The following is a 13,235-nucleotide window of genomic DNA, read 5'->3' as shown; positions in this document are numbered from 1 at the left end:
TATATACCACACACCAGCCTTTATATTTGGCTTCTACTTACAGTTTAAACTTTCCAGATTAGCATAATTTGATGCTTAAACAGATCTGTGTGTAGAAGTAGACTATGCATGGTCTTGTAGTTTTACAAATACGTAGTATTATTGACCAATATGATAAGATTCTTAACTTTAATAATACGTCTCCTTTTCTTTCCTCTATAGACTTTTTTGCTTTCATGTAGATCAAACACAGGAATTGCATTTTGCCATTCCAGTTGTTTTTGCAATGAAGTCATCACAGAGGAAAGCAAGCTGTGACAATTGATTTGCATTATTTATTGCAGGTTAACCTTTATAATAGATTTTGATAAATACAAAGAAATTGTAAAATGTATTGCAAAACATGAGGTGCCCCTAAACTCAGCTATTCGGGAGTGTTTTCCTGTTTGGGATGCCATTACTTCTCCACGTTAAATAACGGCATATACTAGAATTTTTTCCTTGCAATAGATATTTGCCTGCCAATCTTAGTTAAAGAAGGCTACGTGGATTATTTTTATTTTTACTGATGAACAGTTTTATCCCATTAATAATCAGCAATAATCTTTTTTTTTTTTCCCCCCAAGGATCACCACAACTGTTGCATGCAGCATGGATCTGACCAAATATCCGATGGATAAGCAGACGTGTACTTTGCAACTGGAAAGCTGTAAGATACTTAATCCTTATTATTTTTATACAATTAGAAAAACATCTGTGATCTTTTCCGAGGACTACTGGAATAGTAGCCTCTGGGCTGGAATTTTCAAAGCAGCCAAGGGACAGTACGTGCCCAGTCCCTGTGGAATTACAGTAGTGTCTGTATACAAAGATAGATGCGTGAGGCTTCACTGAGAATAGCATGTCAGCGCTGAAATGCTGCCTTGCCGTTAACGATCAAACATCATCTCAGGAGATTATCATAGGCCTGGTTATGCAGCGCATCCTGCAGTTATTCTGTTGGTCTTCAGGGGGAGTTCTGTGAGCAGACATTTTCCAGCACAGCTAAGAAAATGATTTTTTTTTTCTCTTTCAGATAGTATGTATTATTTTTTCTCCCCTGAAGCATAATTCCTTTGGGAAAGAAAGAAATTAGAATAAGGCTTATTTGTAAGGCACAGAGTTCATATCTAACTAATTTACTGTCTTCATACTGATAAAAAGGTAATTGCTTAGACGGTTCTGTTCTGATATGGATATATAAAGATCCTTCTATGACTTATTTAATTGTCTCTATGTCAGTGCCCTGGGAAAAAATGTCATCAATTGATGGACCAAGACTAAATATACCTTTATAGGTTCTCATTTTATCAATCAATGTCCTCATAATTTTCATTAAAATATGCTCTCTGCTATTTTGTAGACATGATTGCTTTGCAAATACCCACATGTGCGTGTTTTTGCTATTGTGCACGGGATAAGACCCTATCAAAATACTTTTGCATGGGATAATGTAAAAGGATACCCACTCCTGTAAGATGAAAATATATGTTCAAATATATGTTGGTACATATTCAAAATCTTTTGGAAGGTTTTTCAGTACTTGTCCAGTTTTATTCTTTACCATTTTGGATGCGTGTGTTCTTTATCTCCTGTTGGTAATGACCAATTAGAAGATTGCTGCAAAGTTTGATTTTAGACAGAACCTCAAATGGAATACGCAAACCTTCCTCACACAGGAGTCCCTCTAGAATCAGCAGTTTTATTGGATCTGCTTAACAAATAGTGATTTGAGTTAGAATTTGGATTTATCTCTGATTTATTTTCATTTGGAAGAGAATATTGGTAAGCCAGCGCATATGGATTTACATCAGCAGCATGGCCTAATGAGTCATTTAACATTTTCTCTAGTTCCAGAATGAAATCTTTGTCCCACGGGAACTTGAATCTATTTGACAGGATTAAAAAAAAGAGAGGTCCCTATGTAATTAAAAATAAGCATTTTTCAGAATGATTCCATCTGCTTTTTCGACAACACACAAATGGCTCCTGTCCAAGGGGAAAACATAGTAATGTCCTCGCAAATGCTCCCATGACATTGGTGTTTAGTTTTAAGGAAAACCGTGAGAAACAATAAATGCAAAAGGAAGGAGCGTGCCTTTGGCTGTGGACCTTTTTCTTCGGTGCACCATCATACTTTCCTTTGGGTACACTGGAAACGGTGTTTGCCCCCTCATGTGAATTTATAGATGAGTAATGACAGCATCCCAAAATGCGGCTTGCAAATACCATTAGCAGGAATTAAGAATTGTGAATGCAAGCATACATACACATCCACACAAATACTGACATTTATAAATAAAATGTAATATATATAGCAAATATTTGAGCTGAAGCAGCGTTAAGCCTTCTATTAAGTGATTACTAACGTAAAGTCCAATAGCTTTTCACAATAAACCATCCCTAGTGGCTTTTACAAGGTGCTGTTCTGCTATTAGTAGTTAATAACATTAATTGGCTCATACTTTCTGTGCAGAAAAATGCATTTCAGCCAAAAAGTCTATTGGTTTTTTGCCCCCCCCTTATTGCAACACTTTAGAAGGCAGTAGAGGCATATGTTAGGAGACAGAGGGATGCCACCCTGAGTCTCTGTTGATGTGGCAGATGTGACATTTGGGGACTTGGAGGGCTCCTGTCTCGGTTGGTGCTGCCGGGGGGGTTCATGCTCTCTGCCATGTGGTAGGGAACCACCATTCATTCACATTGGGCTCAGGGCTTTTTTCCTCTCCCCGCCGCCTCCAGTCCAAATACATATTCATGTTTTGGGCACATCTCTGAAATTTTATTTCCTTTTTGAACTTGTCCTTTAGCATTTATTGAGTGAAGAGCCATGTGAAGGCACTTAACTTGTGCTTGACAATCAGGGGAAATTAAATTTAGCAACAGAAAGGTAAAGAAACTCATTTGTATTAGGCATTATGAATGTTTAATCCCAAATTTGCTATTCCTGTAGTTAACCCTGTTGACATTAGCTGCTCGTACTGTATCAACGAAGTACAAGAATGAGATATTTTGGGCTTGAGGAATTAGTTAGGATGAAAACTCAGTGTCATGAAAAGAGAATAGAGATTACTTGTAGAAGCCAAATAACATGGCTTAGGGATTTTGTCTTTAAACTTTTTAAACATTTTATAATTAGTAAAATATTAATTCCCTAAATAAAGAATAACTGCACAGAGGGAGCACTCTGCTACTTTACTGAATATTGGGAAGACTCTCCTCATGAAAATTCTTCACAAATAAGAGTTTTGGAATTAGTATTTTCAAAGAATTTTCATAGCAAGGATCACTAAAACCCACTAATTGTTCAACTAATGAAAATACTTTTGAGCGAAAATGGTTCTATTAAGCAAAATAGCCTCCATTTGGAGGTAGCTTGTCATCACCCATCCAGACATTGGGAATTTCTCTCGTATCGCAAAACTTGGAAGACTCAATATCTTGTAAAAAATAAATAAGAATTTACTGGGGTAGTCTCTAGTTCTTTGGACTTTATTTAAATACCTGCAGTTCATTTATACTGAAGGAAAGTAAAATGAATCCATACCTGGAGTCATGCATAAAAAATGCTTCTACAAACCTCTTGGTTTCAACTGAGGACAATGCAATCATTTGTTTATAGGAAATGTCACTTTTATTTTTCATCTTGCAAATCTGGGAAATTTCCCAGCATGTGGTTTTAGCGAATGGAGAACTTAGCTTGGATGCATGTGCTTTTGGCTTAGTCTTTTGACACAGCAGTGTTTTGACTTTAATTGCTATAAATGTGGTAACGCGAGCAGAGATTCCTGGTCATGATAGCTTCTCGGAAAACTGCCAACGATAGTGAAAACACGATCTACGTTTAAAGAATGGTCAGGGAAAGAATTTCCAGGTGAAATTGTCATTTTAATTGGTAACCAGCACAGTGTTTCCTTGAAATGAGATTTCTGAACTCCTGTTTTTCCTACTCTAAATGGCTGTAGGAAATCAGTTCGTTTTTGGTCATTGCAAGAACCAAAGCCATTAACTTAAAAATATTAAAATGTTCTTTTTTAATTTTAATATGTGCCTTCTTCTTTGATTCTAGAGCTGTGTTCTTTTTGCAGCCTATACCCTTGTGCAATGTATTGCATTATTGTTTCACACTGTAATTTACTTACAATTGACTGGAGTCTAAAAATAATCATCTGCTCATGTTTCTGTCCCCTAAGCTTAGCTATTAACTTGCACAATATAAGTCTGTCAAATACGAGAATGATTGATCTAAGTAAGCTCAAGGAAAAGATGTTCAAATGCTCCCTGTTAACATGTAAATTACATTAACATAATCTTGAATTAATCATATACACTAGTCTGAAAATTGCTTGCCTTTTAATATAATGGGAAAGAAGGTACAGAGGTATTTTAGCTATGATTGTGCCGCATATTGACAAGTGTGTTCAAAATACAGTTGCCTTCTGATAGATGATTCACGGCCCGTCTCAGCTCCTAATTACTACTTGAAGGTTAAGAGGAAGTCTCCTGGGGCCCCTGAAGCGTGCCACGCTGTTGAGCCTGCAGAAACATCAGCATCGAAGCTGGTGTCCTTGGGAAGCATCCAAGCTCCTAAGCCAAAAAGGTCGTCCCAAGCGATGACACAAGGCCAGCTCGGAGCCCAGCGCCAGCGCATGGCAGCCCTGCTCCTCTCCTCGTCCCATCCTTTCCACGGGAACGAGCACCAAATGCTCTGCACGGAGAAGCACCAGCGTGTGACGCAACAAAGGGCACACTTAATGTTTAGTCCAAATGCTGGCAGCGCTGTTATTCATAAACAACTGTATTTAAAGCTAGAGAGCTTTTGCCTTTAGAATACCATGTGGTACTAATTTCTTTTACTAGTTTGTTGTCTACGCTAGAATAAAAGGTAGAAAAAAGACCACCTCCAAAAAAAAGTCAGCTTTTAAATTTTAAGACTTTGCGAGTTATTGGGAGTTTAGTTGCGAACAGGCATTATGTTCTGCCAAAAACTGGGATTGTTTATGTCTAATTGTACTTTCAGACAGACAAATAAGAAACAGCTGAACCCTAAGGGGGCTCAACACAAATTAATTATTGCGTAAAATAAACACTTTTGTTGGCTTGTGTATCACTACAGGGGGTTACAACATCAATGATGTCACCTTTTACTGGACTAGAGGAAATGATTCAGTTCGAGGTTTGGACACGCTCCGACTGGCACAATATACAGTAGAAGACCACTTTACCTCGGTGTCCGAAGCGGTGTATGAGACAGGTAAAAACACCCTTCTAACTTTCTAGGTATAGTTCAGCATACGGCTCTGGAAACAGAGCAGCATTAAGCAACTGCTTTCTCTGCACATTGCTTTCTCTTAGGATGACAGTTTTCATTTTCTGCTAGATTACGTTCTTGAAACCATACATACTTTTCCAGCTGTTACCAGCACAGACCCAGCTAATGTAAAGGTTGAGAGTTTTTGAGCATTTTCTTGGAGGCTACGCATTATCTAAAGAATGATAAACAAGCGATGTACTACTACTTCCACATAACATCAGAGAGCGTTCTTGTGAAGGAGAAAGAGCCTGTAAGTTGGGCATTTGAACTGCAGAGAGACCAGGGACCCTGGGTATCCAGCTCGGAACAGTTCCCAGCCGTCCTGGAAAAAGCTACTCCGGCTCTACTAGGCAAGTCAAAAGCCTCTATTTACCCATGGGAATTTCCATGATTATGCTGGGTGCTTTTACAACTGCAAGAAGCTGGGTTTCATGGCTAGTGCTTGCCAGAGTCACTCTTTATCTGCGGTAGCCTCTCTCCAGCCTGGTGGGCAGCAGAGGGCAGGTTACCCAGCCTGAGGTTCCTCTTCCCAGGGAAGGCTCAGAAGCATTTCCACAGACCTACTCTTCTGCTGATCTTAGGGAACTGCTATAGAAAGTTAACCTCGTGAAAGAGTCTGCTCCTTTTCATTTTCCAGAGATTTCAAAAGGGCTTTCAAAGAGTTCAAGACCTGCCAAGCGCTCTGTGAGCTACTCTTAGGTTCTTCATTGCTGTTCTTCACTGCATACGCAATTTCTCCTCTGCTCAAGTCAACATGCCAACCGAAAGGGTGATCTTTGAAGGAAGACACAGACATCCTTCAAAGCTGTAATTTCACCAGAGGATATGTTACTCATTCTCTGTTCCATTGTTGGGTATTTCTGCTTTAATAATTCATCACAGAGGAACCTTATGATCTAATTTCAAGTACTAATTCAGGCTAAAAGTCAAACTTCTCTACATGGATATAAAAGCAGAAATGAAATACATACTACTAGGCTCCAGGATGACAAAGTATCTTGCTACTTATGTAAGTGACATCTGCTTGCCTTCCTCCTCTTTACAGCTTCTGGGTAAGCAGCATCAGGTTCAATCAAAGGAGAATAATCCGTTACTGCTGTTCTGCCCAGAAGGGTATTAGGGCCTGTTCGTCATACAGGACAGAGGAAGAGGAAACCTGCTTAATTCTTACCACCTTCTAGCATAGAATCCAGACTCTAAAGCCAAAAAGAGTTCTATTATTTTTTTACCAAATAGAATAAAAGCAATTTCCAACTATAGCTGGAAGGGCATGATCAGATGAGGTGTGCTCTTTTCAGTAAATGATGGTATCTTCCTCCCTTTGTTGGCAGTAATCATATGTATAAAGTCAAAAGATACCTTTTCTTTTAATTATACATTTTGTCAAAAGATACGTTTTCTTTTAATTATACATTTTAACACATGCAACTTAACTCCATTAAAGTTCCCACACCTGCTTGTCTCGATTCTCCTGTTCAGGAAAGCCACGTTATGAAGTGTTATGCAGTACTTTCAAAACGAAATCTCATAAGCCTCTTGATTCTCTATTGAGTCATTATGAGTTAGGTGCTGTTTTCTACAGACTTTTTTTTAGGAAGGCAGTGCCTACTGTAGCCCATATTGAAAGAAAAAAGCAACCAGATAATGGAACTATGCAATCAATTTAGAAATGAAAAACGATGCTTGGCATTTCCTTAACACCATTAATAGATATCTGAGAGTGTTTTCTAAACAGCAGTTACATTATAAATAACAGCAGTTTATAACAGTTACAATTCACAAGGCTAAAGCTAAAGATACGGCAGGAGAGCCGTGTGTAGTATTTCTTAACACAGCAAAAAAAAGCAATCAGGATTTGATACTCTGTGAACTTGAACAGGCAGTGCAGCTGCTGCGCAAGTGAAATATTGTACAGCGATGCAAAACCCAAGTTCCCATGCAGCCACCGACAGAGCCAGATTTAAAATGTGGTCAGCAAAATCCCCGCATAAGTAACTTCAGTAAATTTAAGAAAAGGACATTGTGGATTAATCTTGTTTATAGAACAGCATGTATCACATAATAGTAATCACATTATTGTAACTACATAATAGTAAGTCACTTTGAATAATGTTAGCTAGGCTGCTGGCTAGGGTTTGGTGTTGATTTTGTTCCGGTACAGACCAGTTTCATTCTGGACGTAAGTAAATTAATTGCTAGAGCCACTTCCTACATGTCTTTTAATTATAGCCCTTATTCTGCATATACTGATACACTCTTGGACCGCAACACCATGTACGCGCATCAGTGGCTCTTGGGTTTTTATTTTAGCTGTCTAGCCAACACCACCTGCATTCTCAGAGTGATAAACGGTGATGTAAAAAGCTTACATTTCTTATTGGAAAAATATAAAAGCAACAACCGTTACGGTCTAGCTTTTTGTGTAAATAATCTTAGAAATAAGGCTGGAATAGACTTTAAGAATCCATTTAATCTATTCTCATGTTGCAAGGCAAGGTCTTCTATATCTACAGCCTACATCCTGACAGATGTTTCTAGGAGTAAGTTAGACAAACCTCCAAAGTGTCTGCTTCGCAGCCTCCTTAGATGATTCCCCCCCCCGCCCCCAGTGATTTTTACAAGCATATTTTCCTCATGTCTGATCTTGATCTCCCTTGCTGCATTTCAAGCCCATTACGTGGATATGGAAGATAAATTTCCTGCTATTTTTCATCAGCCCTTTCACTATTTCACGACGCACATATCTTTTCTCTGACCAACACTGACCCCCCCCTTCGTATAAACAGTTTTCTAGATCTCCTGTCTTTGCTATTGTTCTCCCATAGAATTTCTCATATTTTTGCTGATGTGCAGCACCCAAACCTGGGTACCCTGCTCCCATCAGCTATCCTCCATAGAGGGAAGGATTTACTTAATGCGTTTCATGAACTCTAGCCCTCTTTATCCATTCTGGGTTGATATTTGCTTCTCTTGCAGAAAATTATCGTGCATTTTTTGACCTTGTTCAGCTTGCAATTCCGTCGAGTACTCGTCCTCCTTTATTGCACTGTAGCTTCATTTGGGGTGCTGGCAATTCCCCTTCTGAGTGCAGGACTTTGTACTTGCTTTTGGTGCGTTGCGTCTTGTTTTACCCAGGCTGGTTTCGATAGTTGTTGAGAATTTTGAACTCTAACCCTGTTCTCCAGTGTGCTAACGCTCCCCTCTTAAAAGAACACTCGGTATGTCATGATGTTTGTTCCCGAGGAGCACTGGGCACAGGACACACCTCATGTGTTCCTACTGGATAAATGCTTCTATTTTCACGGCAAGCGATAGCTAATTAATCTCAATTAACATTTTTAATTGGAGAAAGAAGCATAAACGTCGTTTAATACTTGGGGCTAATTGGCTGTTGATAGCCATATTTCTGGCCAGCAACTTTCCTTTAGTCTTTCTCTCACTACTGTAACGCTCCTGGCAAGTCTTCAGCAGCAGCAGCGGGAATGAAGAGGCTCAACTTGCCCAGGTCTAGTCTCACACCGAGTCTTCAGAAGGCAGGGAGAGTTACCTCAGGCAGGCAGGGCTCTCAGTGCACTTCCCCGCTTAGAAAACCGTAAAGTCAGCAAAACGGCATATTCAAATGGTGTTATTTTGGCAGAACAGAGGGAAAGAAGAGACAGAAGCATAAAGTCAGTCTCCTCTCCTTGATGCACAAAGACAAGGCACTTGCCCTCTTGAGAAAAAGACTGCAAAGGGAGCTGGATGCTGTTCCTAGTCTGCAGTCACTGCCAGGATTTTGGTGTTCATCGCAAATCCTGCTTTAGCCTCCTTGAGCTAGATGCCTCGTCAGACCTTGTTTGGCTATGAAGTGATGAAACTCTGCTGACCCCTGGCCACTCCACGTTACTGGCGTCTCAGATGGGAGGTCACGACCAAGCCATTGATAAGTTGCTCTCATTTATAACTAGTGATCTGAAAATCAAAATGTATATAAACTATAAAGGGCCTATAAGAGTGTATAAATGTAACTCCTACACAGAGTGTATGTTCGTCAGCCAGTGTCTTTCTCTTGAAATAGAGGCATTACCTCGCTGTGTCCTACAGGCCCATCTGCAGTTTCTCAAGGCTCGGGAGATGTCTTAGTTAACAATCAAACTTTTCTAGGATTTTCATGTCTTTTTTGAGGTATGGTGCACTGAGTAACTTTTCTCATTCCCTTTATCAGTTCTTTTATCTGTAATTGCTCTCCAGTTATTTCTGAGAAGATGTTCTTTGCCGTACAGGGCTTGCAAACAACCTCAGAACCCTATTAAGTATAATCTTATCTGGTGGGTCTTTGGTCAGCCTCATCTGAGATTCAAGCAGTTACTTATGCATATGTATTTGTTACCATGTTATGTTGAACTTACCTATCTGAGCTCATATATTCGCTCTTTGTGAGCAAGGTTTTCCACTTGAGTTGATGTCAGAAAGTTTTTCCATCGTGAGTTGTTTTTGTGATGCTTCTGCAATGTAGAACTGTTTAGAAAGGAAAGAGTTTTGGAAAATGCATGGAAAAAGTTACAGTAACGTAAAAACATATGGAAATGCAATGAATGGAATGAATATCAAGGACATTAGAAAAGGCATTTTTTTGTTAACTTCTGGGAAGTTCTTTGTAGTATAGACAGAAATACACATAAACACTTGGAAAACTTTCTGTGGCATAATTTTTTGTAAGGTTTTTTCTACAGGTAAGCTAAATGGATAAATGTATCTCCACACAAACACTACATGAAAGGGTTTGTTTCATTCTTAGGAAATTTGAATTTCAAACTCATTTTTTGTAAAGCATTTTTGTGAACATGAAACACATGTTGAGAAGCCTGGTCTGATCTTTCATTTCTTTTAGTTCACCTCTGAAAAACAAATAGGAAAAGAGGTAGTTTATAAGATCTTGAGCGTGAAGAACAGAAGAGTGATTGTTCTCTGAGGGAGGGACAAAGGAGCTGTAATAACGTATTAACCATCTATATTGGTACTTGTAGCATCCCGCATCAGTCAGAGAATTGCATTTCAGTTGCACATCTTATTTGTTGGGTAAAGGCGCGGACACTACTTGTTCCTTAATGCCCATGTTAATTGTAAATAAGCAATAAAAAATTGCATACTGAAAACTACCTTTTCAGCACGTAGTTAAGGCAGTAAAATTCTATTTAAGGCTTTCCTGTACTGTGCCCTTAAAAGGTGCAAGAAGAGATAAAAATGATGCATTGGTAGAGTTGGACTGACGTGCTTGTGTGAGATGTACATCACACATTTTAGCTGGCACCCAAGGGGTCAGCATACATATTTCATGATGGAGAAGAATGTGCTCTTTGTGCCTGACTGCACACCCTGTGCAGTATACCAAAGTGCCTCTTATGTAAAGTGGTGTGGAGCAGTCTGTTACTGGAGTAGAGTTCATCAAAAAGTCCATAGGAAGTAACTGTGGGGAAGATGCTCCCATCCCGTAACTCTAGAGTGGAATTTAGGAACTACTGACAGCGTTTGTAGAGCATCTGTCCTTCCTTCAGGCGCCTCTGCTGTGACCGTCCCCTGGTCAGAGGGCAGCAGGAAAGAGCAGAGATGCAGCGTTCTGTCATCGACCGGGAACAGACGCCGTAGAAAAATGGGATAATCAAAGAACGAATGACCTAGGGTGATAAGGAGGCCTGTTTGTTTAGGTTTATAACTATTTCTCAGGCAGTGCAGCAATAGTCAGTGTTGATAAAATCATCAGTATTATGGCGAGATCTGTATGAAGAGTCAGATAGGCAGTACTGTAAACTAGAATATTGTTTTTAGAAGCCAAAAGCCAAAATTCAAAGGCAAGTTATAAAGAGGAATAAACTACCTTTTTTTCCCCTTCAGAAAGATCTGCCTTAGCCCTATACCTACACCTGCTCAGCTGCTGCGGAGGAGTCTATGCTGGTATAATTTTTGTGATACTGAAACAAAAGTAGTCAGCTGGAGCCAACTGAAATTTTATTTCTTTAACCCCTTTCTACTTTCTAGGGTACTCTTCTATTTTTTCTTTTTTTTCTTTTAATTTTTTTTTTTTTTTAAGCAGTGGAGAGCGTTAGAATAGGTATAGAGACTATATTCTGCTATCTAGATTTTTTCTTCACCTACAAGCTTGAGCTACTGTCTAGTTTTGTATTTCTGCCCTCTAGTAAGTTCTATGAAGCCCAAGTAACTCAGCTTAATCTTTCACTGTGGGGTGACCTAAGTAGAACACCTCACCTTCTGGTGGGTTTGGAGTATGCATACTGGCAGTCATTTAGGTTCAGATTCATCTGAAAAACTGTTCAACACGGTAATTTGATACTTTGGTAAGTGCTAACACTATGCCTTTGCCGCAGAGTTAGCTGTCTGCACAGATATTATTTCCATCGCACTATCAAATTTAAATCAGAGCAGTCACACACTGAGGTGACATCCCTCATGGGCCAGAAACTCAAAAGAAAAAACATTTCATTTTAATGAAAATATGTTGTTGTCAATAAGACACAAGCAAGGGGCAAACTTGACAGTTTTGAGGAGTTAGTTTGAGCTGTACTTGAGTTAGCTCTAATAAAGCCAGGACTAGGATTACGGGAACCTGCTTCACTTTTGATCTGACTGGTGGCACCAGAGCCTCAGAGGTTCAAGTCAAAGGCAATGAGATACAGCATTATTCTCTCATATGCAACTCATGTAATAGGAGCAGCAAATCTGTTTCTCTCTAAAGATGATAACTTCTGGTACATGTAGAGTGTAGATGAAAAAAGGACTGTATCTTCGTTTTGTCCCCTTGCTCATTTCTTTAGCATGATAAGTGTTGCATTGCATGCTTTTTCTTGACGACTACTTCTTCCTTCAGTTTATTACAGGAGGAGCTCATATGAATTCTATATATAGGTTGCTTCAAAATTTCCATCATAAAAGCTCTTCTGAACTCTTTAGAGAAATGCTGACACTATTATTATCATGTCCATGATGTATCTTTGGATTCTGGCAAGCAGAAAGCCTTAAGGTTAGAGAAATGCCTTTTCTTTGTTCCCCAAAAAGCCACTCAGCTATAAGCTGTCACATCTCTATTTCTCTTTGTTGTTCACTTTGCTTCGGGAATTTCTGGCATCAGGAAAAATAACACAAAAGAACACAGGAGCATTCAAAAGGCTTGTCTACACTTGGAAATTGCGGCAAAGTGGCAAAGTGTGACTTTCAAGTTTGATATTTTGAACTAACCTCCTATGTACACACTTGGCTTTTATACTAAGGTGAACGGAGATACAGTTTTAGGGCGCTAACGAGGAGAGGCTATTGCTGTATAGCTATTATCTATCAGCTATTTCGGAGTTTTCCTCCTTAAAGGTAAGCTCTGAGGCTGAACCACAGGAGCGCCCAAGTGGCTGCGGTACCCTGCAGGAAGCACAGTCCAGTCTCTTCAGCCCCCTTTGCTGGGTACGTGGCACCACATCCTTCCCTTTGGGCTGCACAGAAACACAAGGCAAACGACTTTTGTGGCGGATTCAGTCTCCTGCTGACGGCTGGCACCCTCTGCGCTCTCACACAGACTCAGGGTGGCCCTGCCGTAGTCCTTCGTGTGCTGGTTGCAACCATGGCACGGCAATGATGGCTTTGGGTATAAACACCGCAGAGAAAAATCTTGTCTTTCTATTTGAAGTTACCTGTTTTGAGTTCTAGTTAAATAGCAGCCTAGAAGATTGCAAGCAAAATTAATAAAATCCTTAATTTTTATAAAGGTCTTAAATGCTTCCTCTTACACACTAGGAAGCCACAGATTTACAATTGCCTGTACAACCCTAATTCTCTTTCCCTAAATGTGCTTTATGCTATAGTCTTTTATTGTACCGAATGAATGTTTTTCCACAGCGCTTGATTTAGTGCAAGGATGAGT

The 13,235-nt window shown here is 39.5% G+C and overlaps 1 protein-coding gene across 1 annotated transcript in view; it reads left to right on the top strand.

Moving 5' to 3' along the window:
• LOC128911322 (gamma-aminobutyric acid receptor subunit pi-like) overlaps positions 1-13,235 on the top strand; it is a 37,757-nt gene that overhangs the window by 15,178 nt on the left and 9,344 nt on the right. Inside the window, exons 6-7 of the mRNA XM_054206008.1 lie at positions 606-688; positions 5,135-5,272. Coding sequence (XP_054061983.1) covers positions 606-688; positions 5,135-5,272 — 221 coding nt within the window. The remainder of the gene's footprint in view (positions 1-605; positions 689-5,134; positions 5,273-13,235) is intronic.

This window comes from Rissa tridactyla, chromosome 6 (assembly GCF_028500815.1).
Source record: "Rissa tridactyla isolate bRisTri1 chromosome 6, bRisTri1.patW.cur.20221130, whole genome shotgun sequence".
Lineage (NCBI taxonomy): Eukaryota > Metazoa > Chordata > Aves > Charadriiformes > Laridae > Rissa > Rissa tridactyla.
The sequence above is the reverse complement of the archived record's forward strand: the minus strand, read 5'-3'. Positions and strand labels throughout refer to the sequence as shown.